The following is a 23895-nucleotide window of genomic DNA, read 5'->3' on the forward strand; positions in this document are numbered from 1 at the left end:
AACAGACTCAACGCTTTCCTGTGAAAAAAAATAAGCTCAAAAGTTCTAACTAAAATCATATTTACATTTTCTTGAGACATTAAAAAACAAGAACAATCAAATAAAAAAAAAAGAAACCTAACGCACACACAAACCAAATCAACATGCAGATCGTGTGGATGGTACAGAGTGAGGATTTTAGGAGGAGCAGGTAGAGATGAAAACGCCTTCAGCTTTTGGTCACAGAGGTCGAAGAACGAAAGCCCACACTATGGGCTGGTGAACTGTTTTTGGATTACCACCTGGCCTCAATCCAACAGATTCATCACAACTCTCCTAGACCCCCATCCCCCACAGATCCAAGCTAGCATCCTTCAGTTGCCCTTCCCCTTTGCCCCTTCAGCCCCCATAACAACCCCCCCCCCCCAAACCCACAAGGCTCCATCACTGCCAAGCATCAGCTACTGATTAATGCTCCTGGTTAATGTTAAGACCAACACAAAGAGCTCTATAAGTGCGTCATAGCAGAGTGCATGATTTCTGAACAGTGATTGGGGGGGTATAACAACTGTACCTCTTTCTGAGACATTCCTCTCAAACAAATGAGAATAAACATGTGTGTACGTGTCCCATAGCATGTAGTGAAAATAGATGAAACGGAAAAAGATAAGAGAGAGGGGGGAAGGTCACGGTGTGAGCAGAATTGAATTCTTGCTTTTGTGTGGAAGATGGAAAGCTTTACAAAAGTGATTGTGTTGTTTTGTGAGTTTGTGAGTATGTGTATGTGTGTGTGTGTGTGTGTGTGTGTGTGTGTGTGTGTGTCCATCCATAGTCTCAGTATCTGGGCACTTTGGTGTAGTCTTCCTGATGGACACTCTTGCACAAACACATGGACAGGATCATTCCCAGGAGCTGGACAAAGACAAACATAAACATAAAACACAAACACAAACACAAACAGGTCAGCACCAAGGCCAGCACGCTGTTCAAAGGACACCCATTACAAACACAAACAAGCACTCTCCCACCCACATAAACAGCTCCCATTACCAACTGGGCCGAGGCTCCGTTTAGCTTGGCTTCCCCTCCGCTACGCAATGTGAGCGTTAATAACAGTGATTTGGTATCTGTGGCTGACTAAGTGTAGTGGATGATTATTAGGGGTGTCATGTCAATCAAAGGAAACGGGCCTGGGCAGGCAGAGTCTGTGTGTCACTGCCTTTCTTTCTCTCCAACATCACACACACACACACACACTCGACCGGAGCCATGCCAACACAGATATCACATACACACCTCAATCACACACAAACACTGCAATGCCGATCACACACACAAACCCCGACGACAGCCACACCAATGCAGATTACACACACATACCTCGACCACAGCCACGCCAATACAGATCCCAAGGATTACTCCACAGTTGTTGAGGAGCCAGTCCTCCACACTGGACATGCAGCCCTAGAGACAGAGAGAGAGAGAGAGAGAGAGAGAGAGAGAGAGAGAGAGAGAGAGAGAGAGAGAGAGAGAGAGAGAGAGAGAGAGAGAGAGAGAGATGAATGAGAGGATGATCCTGTGTGGACAGAGTCAGCCTCTCCAAACACAACTGTTATTGTTGGCTGAAGCAGCGGAGAGAAAGATCAACAGTGCAGGCCAGCGACGGACCAAATCATTTCAACGCTGGAATGGTGACTAGCAGAGACATAAGTGCAGATTGACAATAACCCAATAACCCCCACTTATTAGAATGACGGCTTTTGTTTGCTAAACTGACTACAGTGAGTGATGAAGAGACATGAAAATACCGGTAGCATATCGGAACTCCCCCTATTACCGTCGGTCCCGTATTTCCACCGTCTTGCGTGTATGTGTCACTTAATATCCATTTCTATACAAACCAAGACGGCGGACTCCTACAGAAACGCTAAACCACGCCTTTAACATAGGTGTATCTAAATTAGCTTTGTAACAAAAATGATATTTTACCGTGACTCGAGGAGCTGTAAACAGTGTTGTAAGGCTGCGTGTACACAACCGCTTGGAGCTCCAGTGGAATTTTAATTTCACGACGAGAATTCTCGGTCTAACTGTCCATGTGCCGTTGAAACGGTGAAAATAGGCGACCCATCAGGCCAGCACTATAACTCCGCGTGGTAAACAAAATCGGATATTTCAGGCAGTAAATGCTCCGTTAAGAACCAAACCAGATATCGTTCAAATCTACAATAACTATGGCTACTGAAAAATGTAAGGTTCATTTAGTAAATGTTATTTTGAAGTGTTAAAAAACATTGTTGTTTTAGAATTTCTGAACAAAAGTGGTGATAATTGGGGGTGTTACGATAGCATCTTTGAGAAAGAATCATGTTATAAATCAGACTACATGTGAAACAATAATAAATAAACTATATGAATACCTCAAGTAACACAATCCGTCACCATGTAAACATTCCTTCCTTCTACTTATTTCATGACTCATCTCAAATTCAAGATGGAATTGGGCCCTCTCTTGATAACCCAACTCTTCCAAGGATACCTCTTCTCCTAACACTTCTAACAACCTCACACACACACACACACACACGCTTACATTTATTCATTTAGTAGACACTGTTGTCTAAAGTGACTTACAAATGTTAACTATATTACAAGGGATTACATTGTCCCCAGAACAACTTGGTTAAGTGCCTTGCTCAAGGGCATAACGGTGGAAGCCGGGAATTGAGCCCACAACTTTCAGGCCACTGCATACTAGCCCAGTTCCTTAACCACCATATTACCACCACACCATGCACTTCACTTTACAGTCCATTTCTACCACTTTCTCCTTCGACTACACTTAAACTAGTACATACAACTTCTACACACTCACTCATCCCCTGGTAATAGTATTGATTGATATAGTATTAATTGCTCTGCATTGCAACTTGAATGTTATTCCTCATTTTTGTAAGTTGCTTTAGGGTTTCTCAACGGGGGCGTTCGTACAACCTAGGGGGGGCTAAACATGAGAGGTTTTTTTTTACATTTTAAACTTTCATGGTTTTCACATATTTTTGGTGCAAAAATAGGCTACCTGAAATAAATAGGCTATTTTCATTCATGGGTTTCTAACCCCTCTACCATCCCTGCTACATTTTACTGTTTATCTATGCTCAGTGGTCATACAGTGCAGTTCGGGCCTGCACACACCCGGACTCACGTTCCCCAGCCCCAGCTATCGTCATCTCTATAGCCCGTTTTCCCCTCGCTCTGGATGTGCACCTTAGAGGATGGTGGATTGCGCTTCTGAAAAATGACCTTGGGTTTGAAAAAGGCACTATCCAAATAAAAATGATTATTATTATTACCGTGGAGTAGACAGGCAAGGAAGGGGTGGAGGATTCACAAAGGCCTGTCTGCGGCAGACCACTGCCATTACCGCAGGAGCAGGGGTACAGGATCACGGAGCTGTTCCTTATCTGGACGTTCTCCGACCAGTTACCAGGGCCTGTCCAGCCACAGCACTTAATCTACACACATACAGAGAGAGAGAGAGAGAGAGAGAGAGAGAGAGAGAGAGAGAGAGAGAGAGAGAGAGAGAGAGAGAGAGGAGAGAGAGAGAGAGAGAGGGGGAGAGAGAGAGATTAGATTAAAATGATATGATATGGACAAGCAATGTAGACATGATCTGCATCAAAACAACATAACATCATAACACCAAATCTGCATTACACAATATACAGTTTCGGTAGTTTTGACTTCATTAAAGGGGTGGGGTTTTGGTTATGAACATTCTAACATAAGATTCCGTTCCGCAATAATTGAAGGTTCTAAAATTCTATGTTGAATTCAGAGCCCTAAAGAGAGAATTCAATGAACCCAGATATTCTTTAGAACGTTCAATTTCCAACATTCCCGTCACACCGGTGTGACTATACACCTTTAAGGGTTAAGGTCAAAAAAGGGAGTGCTCACCGTCTTTTGTAGGTAGTCCCAGGCCACGTCAGCTGTCCTGTTCTCCCCAGTGTAGTTGATCATGATTTTATTCACAATACCAGCCATCTCTTCCTTCAGCTTAAAGACAAGACAGAAGAAAATTGCCTTAGGAGGAGGCAATTGTTTACGACATCAAGTATGTTTCTGCCTGTCCGTGTGGCGCTCAATGTGGTTACTTGGGCTACATTTTCTGAGTCATATTCTGAGTCATGGGCCTCTTTTGAGGACTGTGCATTAGTGTACACACACACACACACACACACACACACACAGAGCAAAACAACAGTCATTGCAAAACCAGAGGTGCTTTTCCTTCTGTCTACGGTTAGCAAGCAGGTATGAGAGCCGGGACTTGTGAGAAATGTGGCAGCTGCGCAGCTAAAAGGCCTGGAGAGGGTAGGGGAAGGGAGAGCAGAGCGGAGCCCTCGTAAGGGACGCTATATGCTGCCTGAAAGCATCGCCCTGTTTTAGGAAGAAAGAGACTGCCCTGCCCTATAGTGAACCATGGTGGTTGAGTGTGTGTCTGTGTGTGTGTATGTGCACTTATGTGTATAGGGGGCATGTCTGTGCTTGGACTGTGTAAGACTGGTCCATCAGGTAACAGGGCGCGGAGTAAAGAGCAACTCTAATTACTGAATCGGGGAACTCCCAAAAGTCAAACCACAACTGCCGCCCGGCCCTTGCTGTGGGTCATGACGGGAGCTGACTGTAAACGCACTGGTGTGTGTGTGTGTGTGTGTGTGTGTGGGAGGGGGGGGATTTGGAGGTTTGCTGGTTTGGAGGTTTGCGGTTAACCAGAATCATTTGGAGTCCAAATCAGTTCGGAGATGTTGAACCTTTCAATTATGCGCTCCTTAAAGCAGCTCTGGCCACACCTTGTGGTGAGATGGCGGAGGAACTCACCTTCACATGTGCCTCACCTTCACATTATCAGTCACACACACTAGTGGTTTGTGTCATTTAATTTACTAAGAGCCTCAGGCCATACTCAGGAAATTAAACTATCCAAACCAATACTATATCCTAAGATGCTCTGCCTGGAGGGGGCACCATACCCACATGCAAAACTAGAAAACCCCAACATCTGGCTCCTTCAGCCTGGAACACTCTGTGGTTGTGTTTACCCTTTAAGTTTAAGTGCATAAAGGAGAAAACCACAGCACGGAATGACGCTATGTGCTATAAATATGACCTACCATCATGTCTGCATCACCTATCTGACTCACACATCTGCCCTTTGCCCCAAATGTGAAGGGGAACTCTGACAGTGCAAGGATTTCTTAATCTTATTTGATACCTACACATCCACGTGCACACACACACACACACACACACACACACAGACAAACTAACACATACACAATCACACACACACACCACTGGCAGTAGCGATGGGGTGACTCACCAGGTCCCGCTGGAAGTATATAAGCACAGCGGCCGTCACCTGGGCGATCAGGATGAGGAGCAAGCAAGTGAAGTACTGAGAGGGCGAGAAGGAGAGAAGACATTACCTCACACTCATTATCAATTACACCACACTCTTTATTCATTTATTTATAAATATATGTATGTTCATATGTACGTATGTATCTATGTATATATGTACAGTATGCATGTATGTATGTATGTATGTATGTATGTATGTATGTATGTATGTATGTATGTATGCATGCATGTACACACACCTGTGCGGTCAACCATTATTAGTGTTATTTTGTGAAAGGAGCCATGCAAAAGAGTGTGAGATCTGGAGATGATGACCTGGTGACCCTGGGTCGGAATTGAACCAGGGCCCCTTTGGGTACCTAGAGCCAAATATGGTCAGGATGCCACCACGTGCACCAAAGCTCCCCCGTGTCTTAACACTCTTCAGAGGACAGGGAGACGTTGGGTTGCAGTGCACTGGAATACCTTCCATCATGGAAGCTTGCGTTTCATTACCAAACCCCAACTTAACAGCAATTTAATAATGACGTTCAGAATTGGGACATCTAACAACATTTGAGCATTAAATGCTCATATCTGAGGTGCTATTATCGTGCAGAGAGGATCAGAGGATGAGACAGTTGTACATGTTGGGGGTTGAAGGGAGGGGTCCCTACTCTCACTACACATGGGGCATGACAGCTGGTTCACTCAGTGGGGTAAATGGGTCAAACAGTTCAACGTTACACCCACTGACCCCCTGCGATGGATTTAACCCTATGAAGGACACTGATCTGTCAGTTCCCCTCACAGACCCCTAAATCTCACGGGCTTATCCCCCCCCCCCCCATCTCTGCAAATCCACCAGCACGAAACCTGAAAGAAGGCACTGGCAAAGCCCCTTTACTGCTGAGACACACGCATACTCATACAGTTTATGATCATAAAGTGCAGTCCTTTTTACCTGCCAAGGGAAATTACTGCGATTCTGCTAGTCGCAGTATACATCCCGCCTACCAACAACAACAGCTATAAGAACGCGGCTCTTAGTGAACTGTACCAGGCTGTCAGTGAACAACAGACGGCACACCCAGACGGTTTCACCATCTTCACTGGAGATTTTAACCATGCTGATCTTAAAACTGTACTTCCAAAGCTACACCACCATGTTGATTTTCCAACAAGAGGAGATAACATCCTGGACCTGGTCTACACTACACACAAAGGAGCATACAAAGCCACCCCCCTCCCCCACATTGGACTTTCAGACCATATCACTGTTATGCTAATGCCCGCATACAGACAAAGGGTAAAGCTAACAAACCGGTTCGTAAGCAGGTAAAAGTGTGGCCTGAGGGGAGCCTCGATGCTCTTCGAGACTGCTTTGACACAACAGACTGGGAAATGTTTAAGCAGGCAGCCACTTACAACAACCGGACAGAGATAGAGGAGTATACAGACACTGTAACCTCTTACATCACCAAGTGCATCGATGATGTGACCCACACAAAAGACATCATCACTGGTGGGTCTCATCACCAAGGGCGACGAGACTCAATACAGGTTGGAGGTCGACCATCTGACCACGTGGTGCAGGGACAACAACCTCCTGCTGAACGTCAGCAAGACCAAAGAGATTGTTGTTGACTTCGGAGAGGTCACACCCAACACCTGCCACTGATCATCGACGGTGCTGTGGTGGAGAGAGCGAGCAGCACCAAATTCCTGGGGGTATTCATCAGTGAAGACCTCTCCTGGACCACCAACACTGCATCACTGGCTTAAGAGAGCTCAGCGCTGCCTGTACTTCCTCACGAAAACTCAGGCGAGCAAGTGCTCCACCAGCCATCATGACCACATTCTACCGAGGGCACCATTGAGAGCATCCTCTCCAGCTGTATCGCTGTGTGGGGCCGGAAGCTGCACTGAATACAACAGGAAAGCCCTGCAGCATAGTGAACACAGCTGGAAGGATTATTGGTGCTTCACCCCTCCCTGAAGGACATTTACACCTCCCACCTCACCCGCCAAAGGCGACCAAAATTGTGAGTGATGCAAGTCACCCACTCACCCCGTCCTGTTTGATCTACTGCCCTCTGGGAAGAGGTACAGAAGCCTCGCCCCCAAGACTACCAGACTCACCAACAGCTTCATACACCAAGCTGTAAGGATGCTGAACTCTCTCCCTCCTCTCCCCCTCCACCCTCAGCTACATAACATCCTGACATTGGACCCACAATGGCCGCCTGCACTACTCCACTTGCACACTTTACAACTTGTTGTTGTTGTCCTGAAAACACACTTCTGCTGCTCTTACATAACTTGCAACACTATGCCACTTTCTTTTTCTTACTTAGGTCAAACAGAACTACCCAAGCCTTTTATTGGCCTGACTTTGCACTAGTATTTTATTGACTGTCTATGCAACAATTTCAACCAAATTTTGCTGCTCTTATTTTTTTCATTATTATATGTGCCCTCTTATTTACTTCTATTTACTTACTTTTTGTTTACTTGAATGTTATGTTTGTCTGTGGACTTAAATTGGTAAAATATGTCTTGTCTTCACCGTGGGATAGTGAAAAACGTAATTTCGATCTCTTTGTATGTCTGGAACATGTGAAGAAATTGACAATAAAGCTGACTTTGACTTTTGACTTTTTGACCTTATTTGAACTGGATGAGAATCCAGCATTGAGCATCCACTTTTGGGTGGCATTCTGACCTTTCACAATACTCTCTCTCTGTGTGTGTGTGTGTGTGTGTGTGTGTGTGTGTGTGTGTGTGTGTGTGTGTGTAGGCACTCACCAGGCCGAGAAGGCAGCGGATCTCGTAGATGGCTCCGACACAGCCCAGGAAGCCCATGAGCATGGAGAGGGAGCCCACGCCGATCAGCATGTAGGAGGCCACCTTCAGCGTGCTCGACTCTTCCTCTGCACAGGAGATTCAAAACAATCAACAGTCACATATTGTTATATCACACATTCACTATACGTTGCGCATGTACACCACACATACATTATTCATCTCATTAAGGAGGGTAAAAATCTTGAGCTTTAGGCTCCTAGGCAGCAATAAATGAATTAAGAGTAGTATATTTAAGTGCATGTCATAAGTGTTGTGGCAATGTAGTAGCAGCTTCGTCTGTGTGTGTGTGTGTGTGTGTGTGTGCGCATGTGTTTATGTGTGTGTGTGTGTTTGTTGGGTTGTTTATGAGGAAGAAAGAGGAAAAACACGCCATATGCCAACAGGGTGAGGTTAACTCCCCACCTAGTCTCAAAAGGTCTAGCAGCATGCAGCATTTAACATATGCCATTTTTCTTTTTTACATTAGGACTTTAATCATTTCAATGTGTACTGGCATCCAAATGGCCAACAAATAGTGCACTTTAGCACACACAATGGGTGTCAAACGATGTTCGGAACCAAGAACGGCTGTTTAATGATCAGCACAAGGAAGAATGGATGTGAGGAAGCCAACATGCGGAGCTGCAACGCGTGGAGCTGTGGGAGGTCATCTTCCTGACCTAGTGCTGTCGCTGTGCGATGTGGGGGGGGGGGGGGGTCCACAGGATGGGGCCAAGGAGGAGTCACACGGCAGACCTTTTGGGGTTTTCCCAGATTCACACTCCTGTTATCTCCCCTGGAGCTTCTCCAGCAGGCCCTGCTGTGTATCCGGCGCTGCAGCCCTGGCTCAACGCACCGCGTCGGCCGCATCCCAAACCGCTCACTGCAGAGCTGGCGCAAAACGCTGCGTCGGCAGCATCCTAAACCGCTCACTGCGGAGCCAGGCGATCTGACATTGCGCAACCTGGACGTTCTCTGGAATTCTTCTGCTCTTTTCTCACTCTAACTGTAATCAGATCAAATCCTCTGCAGCCTTCCACACACACACACACACACACAAAACTCCTGGGCCACTACTTCTGAATCATTTGATTAATGTCCTAAATGACCGTTCAGAATCTTACTTGCATGTCTGTCAAATGTACACAGAACTTAAATTAGCCAAATGTTGAGAATTACTGTAAAAAAACGTTCTTCTTGCCTTAGATTTAAATTTAAAGTGTGGGTGTAGCCTATGGGCTATTTTCTGTGTGAAATGCATACCCAGTTTAAATGTCTAGGGAGACTAACAGCAGGTCTGCACTGTACAGTAGATTACATCTATGTACAGAACCACCTAACATACATTTTCCACTCTCTTATATAAACACAGAGGAATATATAGGCCTACATCTGTCCATGTGATGTGAAGACCATAGAGTATGCCTAAAGCCTACTACCGCAGACAGTATGAGAAGGGCTATTTAAACTGTTCCAATACCTTATCTTTCTTATCTTCATTTATTCGGCTGTAGCTTTTATCCAAAGCTACTTACAGATGTCAATTAATGACAGGGCCAGACTTCCTCACAACTTTTTAGACTACGGCATGCAAACCCGGCTCTATCCACAACATCATCATCATCATCATCATCATCACCACCACCACCACCACCATCACCAGTTTCTCACAACAAGCACAAATGTGCAGCATTCTACCTCACCTCAAATGTGCAACATTCTTAAAAGAAAGCAAACATGCTTTTTATAGTGTGCATCTCTGTGCCTCTCATAGTGGGAATTGTATATAGAACTATATAATTGTATATTTTTCTTTCTTATCTAATTAGTTTACTAAGTATTTATTCTGATAATTTGTACACACGTGTACAAGTGGCAAATCAAATCTAATCTTTTATCCTCCAATGTTCAGCACGTTCAGTATGTGATAAAGCACTCTAAAAATAAAATACATTATCATTATTATAATCTAATCTAAATTACATATGATCCATTTTTACAACCCAATCCATACCAATCAGGAGATATGAGATGAACCAACCTAAACAAACATATTTTTGAGCGACGCCAAGAAGAGGGGTTTGAAAGTTTAAAGCCTAACTTCCTCCTATATGCCGCAGTTATCACTTGCGATGACTATGTCAAATCACAATTTTCCACTGAGGTTAGCTAGTGTTTGCGTAGCGACTGCTGAAAACTCTCCCCCGTCTGACCCTCTCTCAGCCCCCCCTTTCTCTCCCGCTCACTTGAACACTGGCAAGTTTCCATATAGGCCGGAAATGGAATTCCAAAATAGCTTCTTCTCTGGGTTTGTACGGAAAGTCTGACATACAGAGAGTTGCGTTTTGTGACAAAAGGCATCGTTGATTTTCCGTACATTAACCTTTTCATCCATGGGGTCTGAAGGAACATATTGCTCAAAAACATTAGCCATACAGGCTGAAAAGTGTGATGGCATATTTATGGGAACAGAAATCAAAGTGCAACTTTCTCCATATAGAGAGACTAGCCAGAATATGGTAGTGACATTGAGTGTATAGAGTTGTACACAATTCAATATGAATGTCTTTCTAAAGCATAGATGACCTCCGATGCACAGCAACTCCTGTTCATATCATAACCACCTCTCACCAGTGTCCTTCTGCCACAAACACAGTGTTTTAATAGAAGAAGAAATCACTCTGGCATTTTACTCAGCTGAGATAAATATGTCAGCAGGAGGAAAACTGAACAATGGTAAACTAGGGAGGGTACCCCATACATGGCAACCCAAAAAAAAAAAGAAATCTCCTTAAAATGGAGCATCTGTTGTGAAGCCCCTCTATTAATAAGAGTGGCAGTGAAATAGGAGGAAGGAGAAGGAGGAAGAGGAGGAAGAAGAGGAGGAGAAAAGAAACAGGCACTGGAAAACTGAAAAAATACAGAATTCCTGTTTTCCACAGGCCTCTGAGGAGCTTCAGAGCAACCAGCTCCAGAGTCAATAAACAAACAGGCCCCGCTCACGCAGAGGCGCGCGCGCAAACACACACACACAGCGCTGAACTGGACACAGGGACCCCTGCGTAGGACCACCTCCCCCACCCCCAGAGACAGCGTCCTGGAGCACACCGGGGTGTGGATCTCTGACAAAGCACGGGGGATCTCATATCAAGAGCGTGTTGAAAGAGAGAAAGAGAAAGAGAAAGAGAAAGAGAGAGAAGGGAGGAGAGAGACAGAGAGAAAGAGAAACAGAGAGAAGGGGGAAAGAGAGAGAGAGAGAAAGAGAAACAGAGAGAAGGGGGGAAAGAGACAGAGAGAAAGAGAAAGAGAGAGAGAGGGAGAGGGGGAGAAAGACAGATAGGGGAGAGAGAGAGAGAGAGACAGAGAGAAGGGGGAGAGACAGAGAGAAAGAGAGAGAGAGAGAGAAGAGAGAGAGAGAGAGAGAGAGAGAGAGAGAGAGAGAGAGAGAGAGAGAGAGACAGAAAGAGAAAGAGAGAGAAGGGGGGAGAGAGACAGAGAGAAAGAGAGAGAGAAAGGGGAGAGAGACAGAGAGAGAGAGAGAGAGAGAGAGAGAGAGAGAAAGAGAAAGAGAGAGAAGGGGGAGAGACAGAGAGAGAGACAGAGAGAGAGAGAAAGAGACAGAGAGAAAGAGAAAGAGAGAGAAGGGGGGAGAGAGACAGAGAGAGAGAGAGAGAGACAGAGAGAGAGAGAGAGAGAGAGAGAGAGAGAGAGAGAGAGACAGAGAGACAGAGAGAGAGACAGAGAGAGAGAGACAGAGAGAGAGAGAGAGAGAGAGAGAGAGAGACAGAGAGAGAGAGGTTGGAACACGTTGGAAGTGAGCCAGATCCCTGAAATCTCAAGAGGGACTCCAATGGATCGCAGGAAAAAAAACAAAACAATGGGGATTCAGCAACAGTCAGGATAAAACGGGCCAAAACAAACCTGATAAGCAGACTCCGCAGCAAGACTGGACACGGTCCAGCAACGGCTCGCTTTTTTTCCAAAGATTTATGAGAAAAGGGAGAGAGGGAAACGAGAGACAAAAGGATGAGCCGTTTGGTAAGCAGCTCAAGTTCCCCTACGCTTTGGTCAAAATGTCACTCATCCGCTAACTCCTCCGGCACATCCAGCATAAACAAGAGAATTTTTTGGACAAATCCTTCCCAAACCTCTTCCAGAACAAACACCTTAACAGATAGTCTTGTGTCTCATAATATTCAGTTTCAAACGGCCCATATTACTCCAGCTTAATAATAATGAGCATAGAAGGTGCTCTGAAAAATGGGAAAGTGTGTGCGTGCGTGTGTGTTGAGTGTTGTGTGTGTGTGTATGTTTAAATGACATCCAGAGCACACAAAAGTTGCCAAACGAAACTCTAAAGAATCATTCATACACCCGATTCGTCTCAGCAAACTACTGCTTAGGGCTGTGCTCCATCTGTGGCGAACACATTGGAAGCATTTATTATAAATGAGGGAGATTTATGCGAGTTTCCGTCCCCTTCGCCTGGACTCCAGAGGGGCCGGGCCGAGCCAGGCTGGACTGAATGAGTTCAGCTGTTGGAGCTCGTCACTGTGGAACAGGGAGGGTTTTTAAAAAGGTACGTCCACCGAAAACCAGCTTCAGCTAGCCCAGTGAGCGCGCTGGGCTTTCTGGAGGTGGTGATGTAACAAGGAAAGAGACAGAAAAAAAGAGAGAGTGAGCGGGGAAACCACCATTTCCTGCCTAATGAAGTCACATATCTTCCTGTCAGCTGTACGGTGACGAGACCCAAGGTACAGGTACACTCATGAGAGGACTTCATACCTTTCGCCCCCCCAGCCCTCTCTTGGTTCCTTGACATCTGTGTGCGTGTGTGTGTGTGACTAAGCGAGGGAACATGAGCATGTGTGTGTGAAAGAGAGAGAAGAGAAAGAAAGAATAAGAGAGAGAAAGAAAGAGAGGGAAAGAAAAAGAGAAAAAAAAAAAAAAAAAAAAAAGACAGCAATGTGCAAATACAGGGTGTCGGGGTAGAAGACTCCTCCACCACTTAACTGTGCTTTCCATCAGACCTCTCCCCCAGCTTGGAGATGGCGGGGGCAGATACAGCAACATCACACTTGTACACATGCACGCAAGCTCACACATTCATTCACACCTTCTAGGCAGTCACACACGATGCACAACACGATGACACTACACACCCGCTCTTAATAAGCAGCAGTGGAAATAAGCAGGAGGAAATGCGCTGTAGAGGAAAGCGGCCCTGTCTAAGTAAGAATCTAAGCCGAAGTCGGGGGGGGGGTAGCGGTGATGAGTGCCGCACTTCACCACGCCGCGCCGGAGTGCCATGGGGGAACGGCTGAGTCAGTGGCAGCTTTGAAGAGGGGAAAGTGCTGAGGAGAGCTTCCTGTCCAGTCCCCGGGCCAAGACTATGACCTGCTTTTTTTTTTCCCCCCCCCGGTGGAAGGGGACGGCTGTACGGATTCTCGTCTGTGGGTCACATATTTTGGGTTTATTGCTCACATCCTTCGGATTTTACAGCCTTGTTCCCGGGGGACCGTGGTAAATGGGGCCAGAGAGAGTGAGGCATGGAAGATCAGATACTGCGTGAAGGAGCTTTGGGGGGATCCACTCTTAACTGTATGGTATAATTCAGTTCTGATGGGTTTTAAGTTGGTGAAACATCAAGTACTTACGCAACACAGCAATGAAGCTCTGGTTGTCCAGGAGGACCCACAGGCCAAAGCCCATGATCAGGGCTCCGAACAGCTAACAAAGGGAAGGGAAGAGAAAACAAAACCATCAGTTACTAAAAAAGAATGTGTGAGTGTGAGTGTGAGTGTGAGTGTGAGTGTGAGTGTGAGAGAGAGAGAGAGAGAGAGAGAGAGAGAGAAAAAGAGAGAAAGAAAGAGAGAAAGAGAGAGAGAAAGGCAGTGAGCATGTCCAAGACATCTGGGACTGATCAGGTCTTCCCTCGATAGGACAAGCTGGTGGATGTGGCTGTGGATACCCACATCACTGGCATTGCTGCCACGAGTGCTCGTAACTCTTCACTAACTAGCCCTCGCTCTCCAGCGACATTTTGATCACGTTTTTCCAACACTCTCTACTCCTAAACTCCTCCTACAGCTGTAGCTCCTGCCCCCCTCTGTACAGCTTCACATAGTACCCAATGTAATAACTCTTGCTATTATACACAGTTCCTGTCTGCCTTGCAGATGCCTACTCACAAACATCAAAGGTCTGCTGAGCTACCCTCGTTTCCTGCTGGGACTAATGTGTTGATGAGAGGAGAGACCGTCTCAAAACGGGGCGGCTCTCAGACAGAGGCTTGGGCCACAGGGGAAGGGCGGGGGTGGTGGGATGTCTGTCTGTCTGTGTGTGTGTGTGTGTGTGTGTGTGTGTGGACAGCTCTCCAGCGGAGATGGTCGAGGTGCCAGTCAGCTCTGGGAACTGGGGGGGGGGGGGGGGGGGGGGTGGTTGGAGTAACTGTGCGGTAGGAGAATGGAGGGGAGCGGTAGCAGCAGTGGAGGCATGTCGCTGCATAATTAATGTATGTGTGTGTGTGAGAGAGTGTGTGTGTGTATGTGTGTGTGTGAGAGAGTCTGTGTGTGAGTCTGTGTGTGAGGGATGCCTCACAGTGGTAAACATGGCCTTGTCCCACAAAAAAAAAAAAATCACCTAATTTTTCTCTTTAAATTATACATTTTTTTCAGTTTAAAAATTTGATATGTCATCTATGTTCTATTCTGAATAAAATATGGACTTTTGAAACATCCACATTATTGCATTCCGTTTTTATTTACAATTTGTACCTTGTCCCAACTTTTTTGGAATTGGGGTTGTATGTGTGTGAGAGTGTGTGTGTGTGTGTGAGTCTGTGTGTGAGTCTGTGTGTGTGTGAGTGGTAGCAGCAGTGGAGACCTGTCGCTACGTAATTAAAGAGCACTGCAGAGACACAGCAGGCACAGATCAGAGCAGGCACTCACTATAGCTCTTGCTCATACACACACACGCTGTCTTACATACGCGCACACACACAGTCTCTCACTGACACACACACACACACACACACACTAATGAGCTCCAGACCATGAGAAACCTCATCACAGCTCTTATCAGAGCTGCCATTATAGGGCTGATGTAACCCACTCTTTCCCCATGTCTAAACAGACACCTCTCTCTGCACGTCTAACTCCAACGCACCCTACAGCTGCAATGGGTAGACCCGAGTGAGTGCACAAGTGTTTGGTGGTGTTCGCTTTCTGAAACTCACTGGGACAAGTGTGTGTGTGTGTGTGTGTGTGTGTGTGTGTGTGTGACCCACTTATAAAGTATGTAGTATCTTCCTGAAATATTCCTGGCAGGACAAACAGCTGCTGTGTGGGTCAGGCATGTCCGAGGAGAGAGTGGAAATATGCGGCTTGGACGAGAGTGAGAATGAGAGCGGTAAGGGAAGCATAACCATAAGGCATGAGAGCAATTACGTAAGGGATAATGTATAGAACGCCGGTCATTATCTGGAAAATAAGTCCTGACGGCGAAATGGACCAGTGGAGGGGTCTTGCTTCGCCCTGAAGGGACTTATTTTCCCGATGATAACCCGCGTTCTATATATTATCCCGCTTATTATATGGCTACTTGCCAAAACAAAAAAATAAACTCCACATGATATGTCTCTTTACGTTTATTTGTTACCGTTTCATCGTGGCTTTTGCTGAGAAACAAATAATTTGCAACACACTGAACTTGAATCAAACATTCTTTAGAACACAGCTGAACCGTCTGCTTTCACTTTTGCAAGAAGTGACCGGATGAGTGAGCCATATAACAAATGCAAATACTTGCTGCGGGGAAGTATGTGGATAGTCAAATAACGGTGTGTAAATAACGTGTATGCTGATAAAAACATTTTACTAAAAGCCTACTCATATCACAAGTGAAACTGTGAGAATAAGCAGATAGGAGAGATCACAGATGGGCAACGTGCAGAAGTTAAATGAAAGGAGAACTGATTAACCATGTAGTTACAGTGAACTGAAGTAGTTACAGTGAACTGAGGCAGTTACAGTGAACTGAAGTAGTTACAGTGAACTAAGGCAGTTACAGTGAACTGAGGCAGTTACAGTGAACTACAGTGAGGTATGGACGAGGGAAACGGACGGAAGAGTGTTTTGAGCATACTCACAAAAAACAGGAGGTTGAAGAGGAACAGGAAATATTTGGTGGCCGTGATGCACCCCTTCCCCATGGTGACGCCCCTGGAAACGACAATCAACAGTTGAGTTGAGGAGGGTTAACTGGCAAACAGCAAAACATACAGTGGAAAAACAAACAAACCAGCTTCAAAACATTCGGAGTCCATGTCCAGTGGTTACATCAGCGCCGAGTGGGGCCTCTAAGAAGCCACACACAGCAGGTGTGTGCTCCACCACAACCCTCAGCTTCCGTCAGCTACTAAGTTAGAACTAATGCTGTTACAACTGACAACCAAAGAGACAGTAGCTTCAAGGAGAATGAAACCATTTTTTAAAATGTAGCAATGACGCATTGTTTATATACTGAAATGTTTTCTTGCCTCAATATTTACTGTCAGCTAATGGCAGACATCCCATATTAGATACTCAAGTTTTTTACCCTCAAGAGTTTTTAATCCTGATCGTGGTTTCTTAAACAAGCTGTTGGATGAAAGAACCAGCAGCTAGCTTTACCGTTTGGCCGTAGAGAACACGTTTTCATTTTCAAAAGGAAATAGCATCCGGCACACTTGTTCATGTGTGGCATGAAGGCCTGTTTACTCATCATTACAGTGTACTGTTATCACTAGGCTTCTTCTTCTCCTCCTCCTCCTCCTCCTTCTTCTTCTAACCAGTTTTTCTGCGTTTAATTCAGCTTAAACCGCTTAACGTAGAAACTTCATTCAAACTTTGTTGCGTAGGTCATCTAGAGGACTGGTGGGCAATGTATTTTTCATTTTTGTTGATTTGCACCTGTTCAAACTGCCATCTGCTCAAATAGGCTCCATTCCTCTGTGTCTCTCTATTGAACAAGAACACAAGGCACCTTCCATCCAACTGTCACTCACACATCCACTTCAAATTATTCATTCATCCATTAAACTATCTGTCTATCAACCTCCATTAAACTATCTACCTACATGTCCATTAAAGCAACACCAAAGAACTTTTCCTCTGCCGCACGCACGCAATTTGTTTATCCAACGGCTTTGTAAATAACGATGTCCATAGACAAGGTAGAATATGTTGCATGATTTTATGAAAGTAGGCTACGATGTATTGCGACATCATGCAAGTCAAATTTGTAGTTTCTTATGTCTGATTCCATCGAACTACAGATCCGCTACCCGATCTGGCAAACTTACATAGTGCGGTTATAGCCGATAGAGGGCCGCGAAGCGAATGCAGAAGTGCCGTTCACCCTGTTACGAGTTGATGAACCACGGAAACAATTTTGGAAACGTTATTTTAAGGTACAAAAAACTCTTTGGTGTTGCTTTAAACTATTTGTCTATCAACATTCATTAAAGCATGTCAACCTAGCAACCACCATAGCAACCAACATAGCAACCGCTTTATTTGGCAAAGCAATCATCATATGTACCTTTGCAGCACCCTAGCACTCATCTTAATTACCCTAGCAACCACCACTATAATGTCAACCTAGCAACCAACAGCAGGCATCCATCTTAATTATGCTAGTGAACAATGAGCAACTACCACTGTCAACTTAGTAACCACCATAGCAACCAACATGACTACCCTAGCAACCATTATAGCAACAGCTTTATTTAGCATATCAACCACCATGTCTACCTTGTCAACACCATTGTAACTATCTCTGCATTATCTGTTTTTAGTCTGTATGATATTTTACATAATATATTTTGCATTTTCATGCACTGGTAATTCCTTGGAATTTAGTTACAGCAAACAAATTGTCCTACCCGCTCTACAGTGAGTGTGCTCTGGGTCCTGATATGCAGTGTAGCCTACATGTCTGGCCTGTGCGTCTGTGTGTACCACATTGCGTGTGAAATTTCTATCCAACACATTATCCACAGCCCATAGACGCCACTGACAGAGGCTGTGGCCTGATACAGGGTGTGTGTCAGTTAATGCAGCCACAAGGAAGCAGGCCTTGGTCAAGCACACCATGGTCCTCACACATAGGCACTAGAGGAGTCCCCACACTTAAGGTCCTTTTACAGGCCTGTTTATTGCTCTATTTGGGGCTCAAAGAGACCACTATAAGAACACGCCAACTTGTGTTTAATAGCTGGGATCGTGCCATGGAACTGTTTTGTTGTAGTGTAACTGGGAAACCATACTAGCTCCGGAGTGGTTAGCGGTGCCAAGCAGAGGCAGGGTGACTGATTGCAGTCCGCAGGGGGAATTCTGAAATATAAAGTGCAGAGGTTGTAATGGGCTGGTGGAGAAGCCGCACTCTCAGACTAATCCTCATTCCCCTTAATAAGGGAAGGGTCGCTGCACAGCACCACCTACGCCACACACACACGGAACACCAGGCCAATCTCCTGCACTCAAAGCCTGCTGCTGCTTCACTATTCATTTTATTTTGCCTGTGCTGCACAAGGCTCTGTGGAAGACTGGAGGACAGCGTTGTTGAAACATGTCAACACACTGTGTTCCAAGCACCATAATATATTAAATGAATACTCAAGATAATAGGTTATGTGTGGTGTGTCTAGGGGTGTGTGTGTGTGTGTGTGTGTGTGTGTGTGTGCGTGCAAAGGATGTGACCCACCCAGTTTTTTTTCCTTTCTGTTAAGGCCATGTGAATTCACAATAAATGAAAGGGCAGAGAGTGTAGAGGGGCAAAAATATCACTCTCTTTGAGAGACTTGTTTCATATGTGCTCAATTTGGCATTTTTGGCAAGAAGTGCTCGGTCTCTTTTTTACCAAATAGGCAGAACTCAGCACAACTCAAAATGCAAAACATAGCCTGCGTCTGGCATCTATTAGCATCAGTTTAAAAAATGTAACTGCTAAATGTGGTTATTTGTAACAGTTTGGAAATATGTGGGAGAAAACGCAGTAGAGTTCAAATAACAGACTCAGGAGTTCTCGTCTGGCATCTGGCAAGTTCAAGACCATCTTGGTCTCTGTGGACAGAGAAACAAATACCAAAGCTAAAAACAGGAGCCAACATAAGGAAGTAAAACAGAAAACCTGTGCTCCAGTAGCTAACATAGGTGTGTAATTTGCCAAAGATATATTAGACACACACTGGAGACTGTCTGCTCATGAAGGGGCCCATTTTGTATAGTAAAGTCTTTACTTTAACTGATGCTGATAGATTTCAAAAGAAGGCATTTTGTTTGGACCTTGTCTAGATTATTTGCCGGTGAAAGTACAGTTATATTACAGAAAATCCTTCTTCAACAAAAGTGCTGGTGAAAAGATCTAATGATATCTGGCCGCAACAGTTACAAGAAAAACGTGACACCAGGTGGCACAGCTGGCTGCAATGGCATGATTCTAAAAACAGGGTCAAAGTGCTCTCCACACAAGTGGTCACTTCCCTTTCTATAACAACCGTGAGCCATTTTTGAAAGGGCATCTCAGTAATCAGAACTCATCCAAAAAGCAGATCCACAGGTGTCACTTGGACTTATGCTACAATGTAGAATGGCTGAAAAATAAGCCATTTCTATAATGAGGCCTTTCCTCCAATGCAACTGATCATTGTATTCACTATACATTCCTCATCTGAGTAAACAAATGAGATACTGTAATATTTTCCCTCAATGGTAGGCCTGCATGTTGCTTTGAAACAACAGGTGTAAACAGAACTGAATGTGTTGCTGCTGTCTAAAATGGCAATTTTACACAGGACTATCAAACTGAAGTACCCATTTTATCCAAAATACCCCTATTTCCCCCTAGTGAGTTTACCATTACCCCTCCTAGTCTCTACCCAGACTAACAGCAGACCCCCCCCCCCCTCCACACACACACACACACACATCCCCCCTCTCTCACTCTCTCTCTCTCACACACACACACACGTACACTCGAAAACACACCAGACAAAGGATGCCTTCTCCAAGCTTCCTAGCTAAGGACAAAAGGGAATCTGAACACAACCAAAGTAACAACAGCAGCAAGAGGAACAGGCCTACAATCTAGTCTGCTTTCCCAGAGATGCCTACTGAAAGTAACAACAGCAGCTAGAGGAACAGGCCCACAATCTAGTCTGCTTTCCCAGAGATGCCTACTGAAAGTAACAACAGCAGCTAGAGGAACAGGCCCACAATCTAGTCTGCTTTCCCAGAGATGCCTACTGAAAGGTCAGAGGACCTGAAACATAATCCAGGATAACCAAAATGGTTTGAAGTGCTCCTAAATTCCTAATCTGCTCAAGTAAGGGAAACTGAGGATGGCCCGCTGTAACAAGGGGCCAGATGGATTGCATCAGACTGCTTGGGTCTGACCATTACAACACAGGCTAGCCAATCCACAGCACTACAACAGAGATCCAAGCAAAGGCTCCAAAGCACCAACAATCAGAAAAGATGGCCTCTCTGCTTTCCTTCAACAGCTTCATGTCAGCTCAGAATGGATCACTGACTGTATCTCTCGCATCGCTCCTCAAAGAAGTGCATGGTCCGCTCGAGAGGATTTATAAACAATCTCACGCTTCACTCTTCCTGAAACCCCATCAGGCCCCACCCCTCCCTTCCCCAAAATCCCCACAGCCTTGTTTCCACATTGAGCCCCCCTCCCCTCTCTGCCCCTCTCAAAACAAGGCCACAGCAGTGGACCAATGTCTGTGGATGAGCAAGGTCAGCTGGTGCAATTCACTCACTTGGACTTTAGTTCAGTTATCAGTAGACTACACATCCAACTAAACTAAAACTGACCAACGCCACCGTGAATGGTCACCCTCACCTGAATCAGCATCGCATTGTTCTAATGCTCAATTTCTGGGTTAAAAAAAAGTGAGTATTTGTGCAGGAAGACAACATAATGTCAGCAGCGTACGTGCTTGCTTGTGGGGGTCAGATCACCCAAGTGGCCAGACCACTCTTTGGAGGTATTAGCCTGGTAGGCAGAGAGGGGACAGACAAGCCTGCCCAGATTAGGCCTTTTGTTTCGGCTCAGAAGGATCTGGGGGCCACGAGGGAATTAAACTAAGCAGTCTGTGTGAATGGGGGAACCACTTATCGGGCGACGACAGCAGGTGAGATTTTGCCCGAGCGACTGGCGTCCGTCCTTATGCTGTCTGCTGAACTTTTCAGCGGGCCGATCAATTTTTCAGAAGTGAGAGTGTTTCTACTTATTGAGATAAGTGTGGGGGGGAATCAAGAGCCTATGTTGAGTACAAATATGTCTTCTGAAGGCCTAAACAGAGCTCAGCCAAAAACTCCAATAACATTTTGATCAACTTTGAGGGACCGCTATGACCATGCAGGATCATCCATACCAAGCGTGACAATTTTCCTATTTATGTAACAGCATGCAAAACGTATGGGCTTGTGAACTTTGACAAAAAAAAAGAGGCCAAACAAAATCAACACCCTCCTCCCCCTATACAACTGTCTGTAACTTAGAAAGTATTGATCTTACATAAAAGTAATTTCACAGTGTGTCTCCTGGGTAACATAGGTACACCTGGTAATGTTTTCAGAATTTTTGAGACCTAAGTGTGTGGGCCAATTGGTGGTTCAATTAGTAGTGGAATGACCCAGAGGGAGTGGGTTTGCATATGTTGGGGAATTCCGAGGGACAGTGGGAACTTTTATCTCAGATTCGGCAGATATATGATCGCAGCACCATATGATCGCAGCAGATTCAGTGCTAAGAAGGAGAGAGGGACAGAGTAAAAGAGAAATAGAAAAAAAAAAAAAAAAAAACCACAGCAAAAACTTAGGGAGAGGGACAGCCTACTGAGACATAAGGCTGCCTTACACAAGGTAGAACCCGTGGCAACAGGGACTTTCCCTTGGTATGGTCAGATAGTGCCCACTCAGCTGAGGTTAAAGTTGACCGCTAAAATTCTCTGATCAAAACTGAAACTAAAATGCTGAAACACGTAGGCAGGTATTAAAAAACCAGCCATGTGAAATTAAAGGCTTTTAAAACATATAACCCTCAAGAGTGTCTTAGATTTTATAACCACCATAACCAATCATAACCATGGGGGATCCCTTGAATGAGATCATCTTATGAGAAGTATGAATCACTCATGGTGGGACGCTGATATGGGCCTGATTCACAAAAGTGTAAAGAAACTAACAAAATTAACGTTACACATTAGGCTACTTTCAAGACAAAAACTGTGAATAGACATTTACAAACACGTTAGTTGTGGCTAGATGTCTCAGATTCAATTCAGAACCAGTGCTGATATCTTACCTACTTTGTGGCTTTCAGGGATTTTTTTTTTCAAATGCTAGTAGGCTAAGGTGAACTTTGTTTGATTGTTATATAAGGCTATTAGCTAGCAATGACTGGGACTCTTTTGAGACTCGAAAGTCTGGTTTGAGTAATTAAATGTGTGATACTTTCTTGACAAAGGCAACCTTCACAATCTAACATTGATTAGCCTACTACAATAAAGTGACTGCATAAGATCACGTTATTAAGGAGGCTAGCATGGCACTGTTGACGCCAGCTCAAGTTGAACAAGCTGGCACAAAACGGCTAACGTTAGTGCCAACGCAAGACACTTTCATTTTCATTGGTGTACAGGCGTTATATGTTAATAGCAAATGTCAACTTTCTCAATTATATCTAGTTAATGGCTTCGGATATTATGAAATTAAATGTAATGATGTTAACGTTAGACACATCACAGGAACTGCCACCTGTACTTACTTTGGCTGTTAACGTTAACTAGCACATGACGGTCCTTTCACATGTCATGTTTGAATGACAGGCATTTTTTATTCATGTATAAAACATTTTCGTAAAAAAAACAACAATGTTTTGTATTTTATATTCACTTAAAAGCGAACTTTGCGAGTTTAACTGCCGTTCAAAGTAACGTTAAATGTTGCCATTTGTATCATTACTTCAAATTTCGTTGGCTAGCTGACTAAAGTTAACATTTTACATTGCAGTCGGCACTTGCTCAAAGTTTCATAGCGTTGCCATCTAACAGTAGCAGACAAAGAGGCGCAACATTAATCGTTACTGTAATGTATTCAGAGTATGCCGTTTCAGGAAGACAACGAAAAGGCTGTACTTACGTTCGTTATTTAAAACCGGAACAAAACTTTAACAATACTCTTCGACCTTCTGTCTGTCTCAAAGTGCTTGTAATGAGTGTTGGGATTACAGTTACACGCCACGGAGCAAAGCATGGGAAAGCGTTCAGGCCCCTGCACCGCACCACACCCCTCCCCTCAGCGCCGCGAGACTTCATTTAACCCTTTCGCGTCTCGTGCTGTGCACTCTAGGTTCATTGACTTCAGTAACTTGTCAACAACAATAATACACACAGTCAGCAAATCCGCTCCGCAATAAGTGGGACATCGAGATAACGAATTCAAATTGTGTCCTGGTTGTTTTGAGGGATTTATTCCACCAGTTGCTTGAAATAAAAAGTAGGCCTACACTGAATTAAATCTGGACTGTCATAATGATTCAATTCCATTTGGGTAGAACGAGATGAAAGCCTTGATTCAAGATTGCGAAATGAAAGGTAGGCTATGC

At 44.8% G+C, this 23895-nt stretch overlaps 1 protein-coding gene across 1 annotated transcript; it reads right to left on the minus strand.

The window, feature by feature from the left end:
• Positions 1 to 772: 772 nt before the first annotated feature.
• Positions 773 to 23584, minus strand: cd82b (CD82 molecule b). Its single transcript, XM_048257825.1, has 9 exons — positions 23430 to 23584; positions 16382 to 16454; positions 13890 to 13962; positions 8194 to 8318; positions 5366 to 5440; positions 3940 to 4038; positions 3333 to 3494; positions 1360 to 1443; positions 773 to 891 (listed from the first exon to the last, which is right to left on the minus strand). Exons 2-9 carry the CDS (start codon positions 16442 to 16444, stop codon positions 814 to 816), a joined length of 759 nt encoding a protein of 252 aa, XP_048113782.1. The 5' UTR covers positions 16445 to 16454; positions 23430 to 23584; the 3' UTR covers positions 773 to 813.
• Between the last annotated feature and the right edge of the window lie 311 nt (positions 23585 to 23895).

The sequence above is a fragment of the Alosa alosa genome, chromosome 11 (genome assembly GCF_017589495.1).
Source record: "Alosa alosa isolate M-15738 ecotype Scorff River chromosome 11, AALO_Geno_1.1, whole genome shotgun sequence".
In the NCBI taxonomy this organism is placed as follows: domain Eukaryota; kingdom Metazoa; phylum Chordata; class Actinopteri; order Clupeiformes; family Clupeidae; genus Alosa; species Alosa alosa.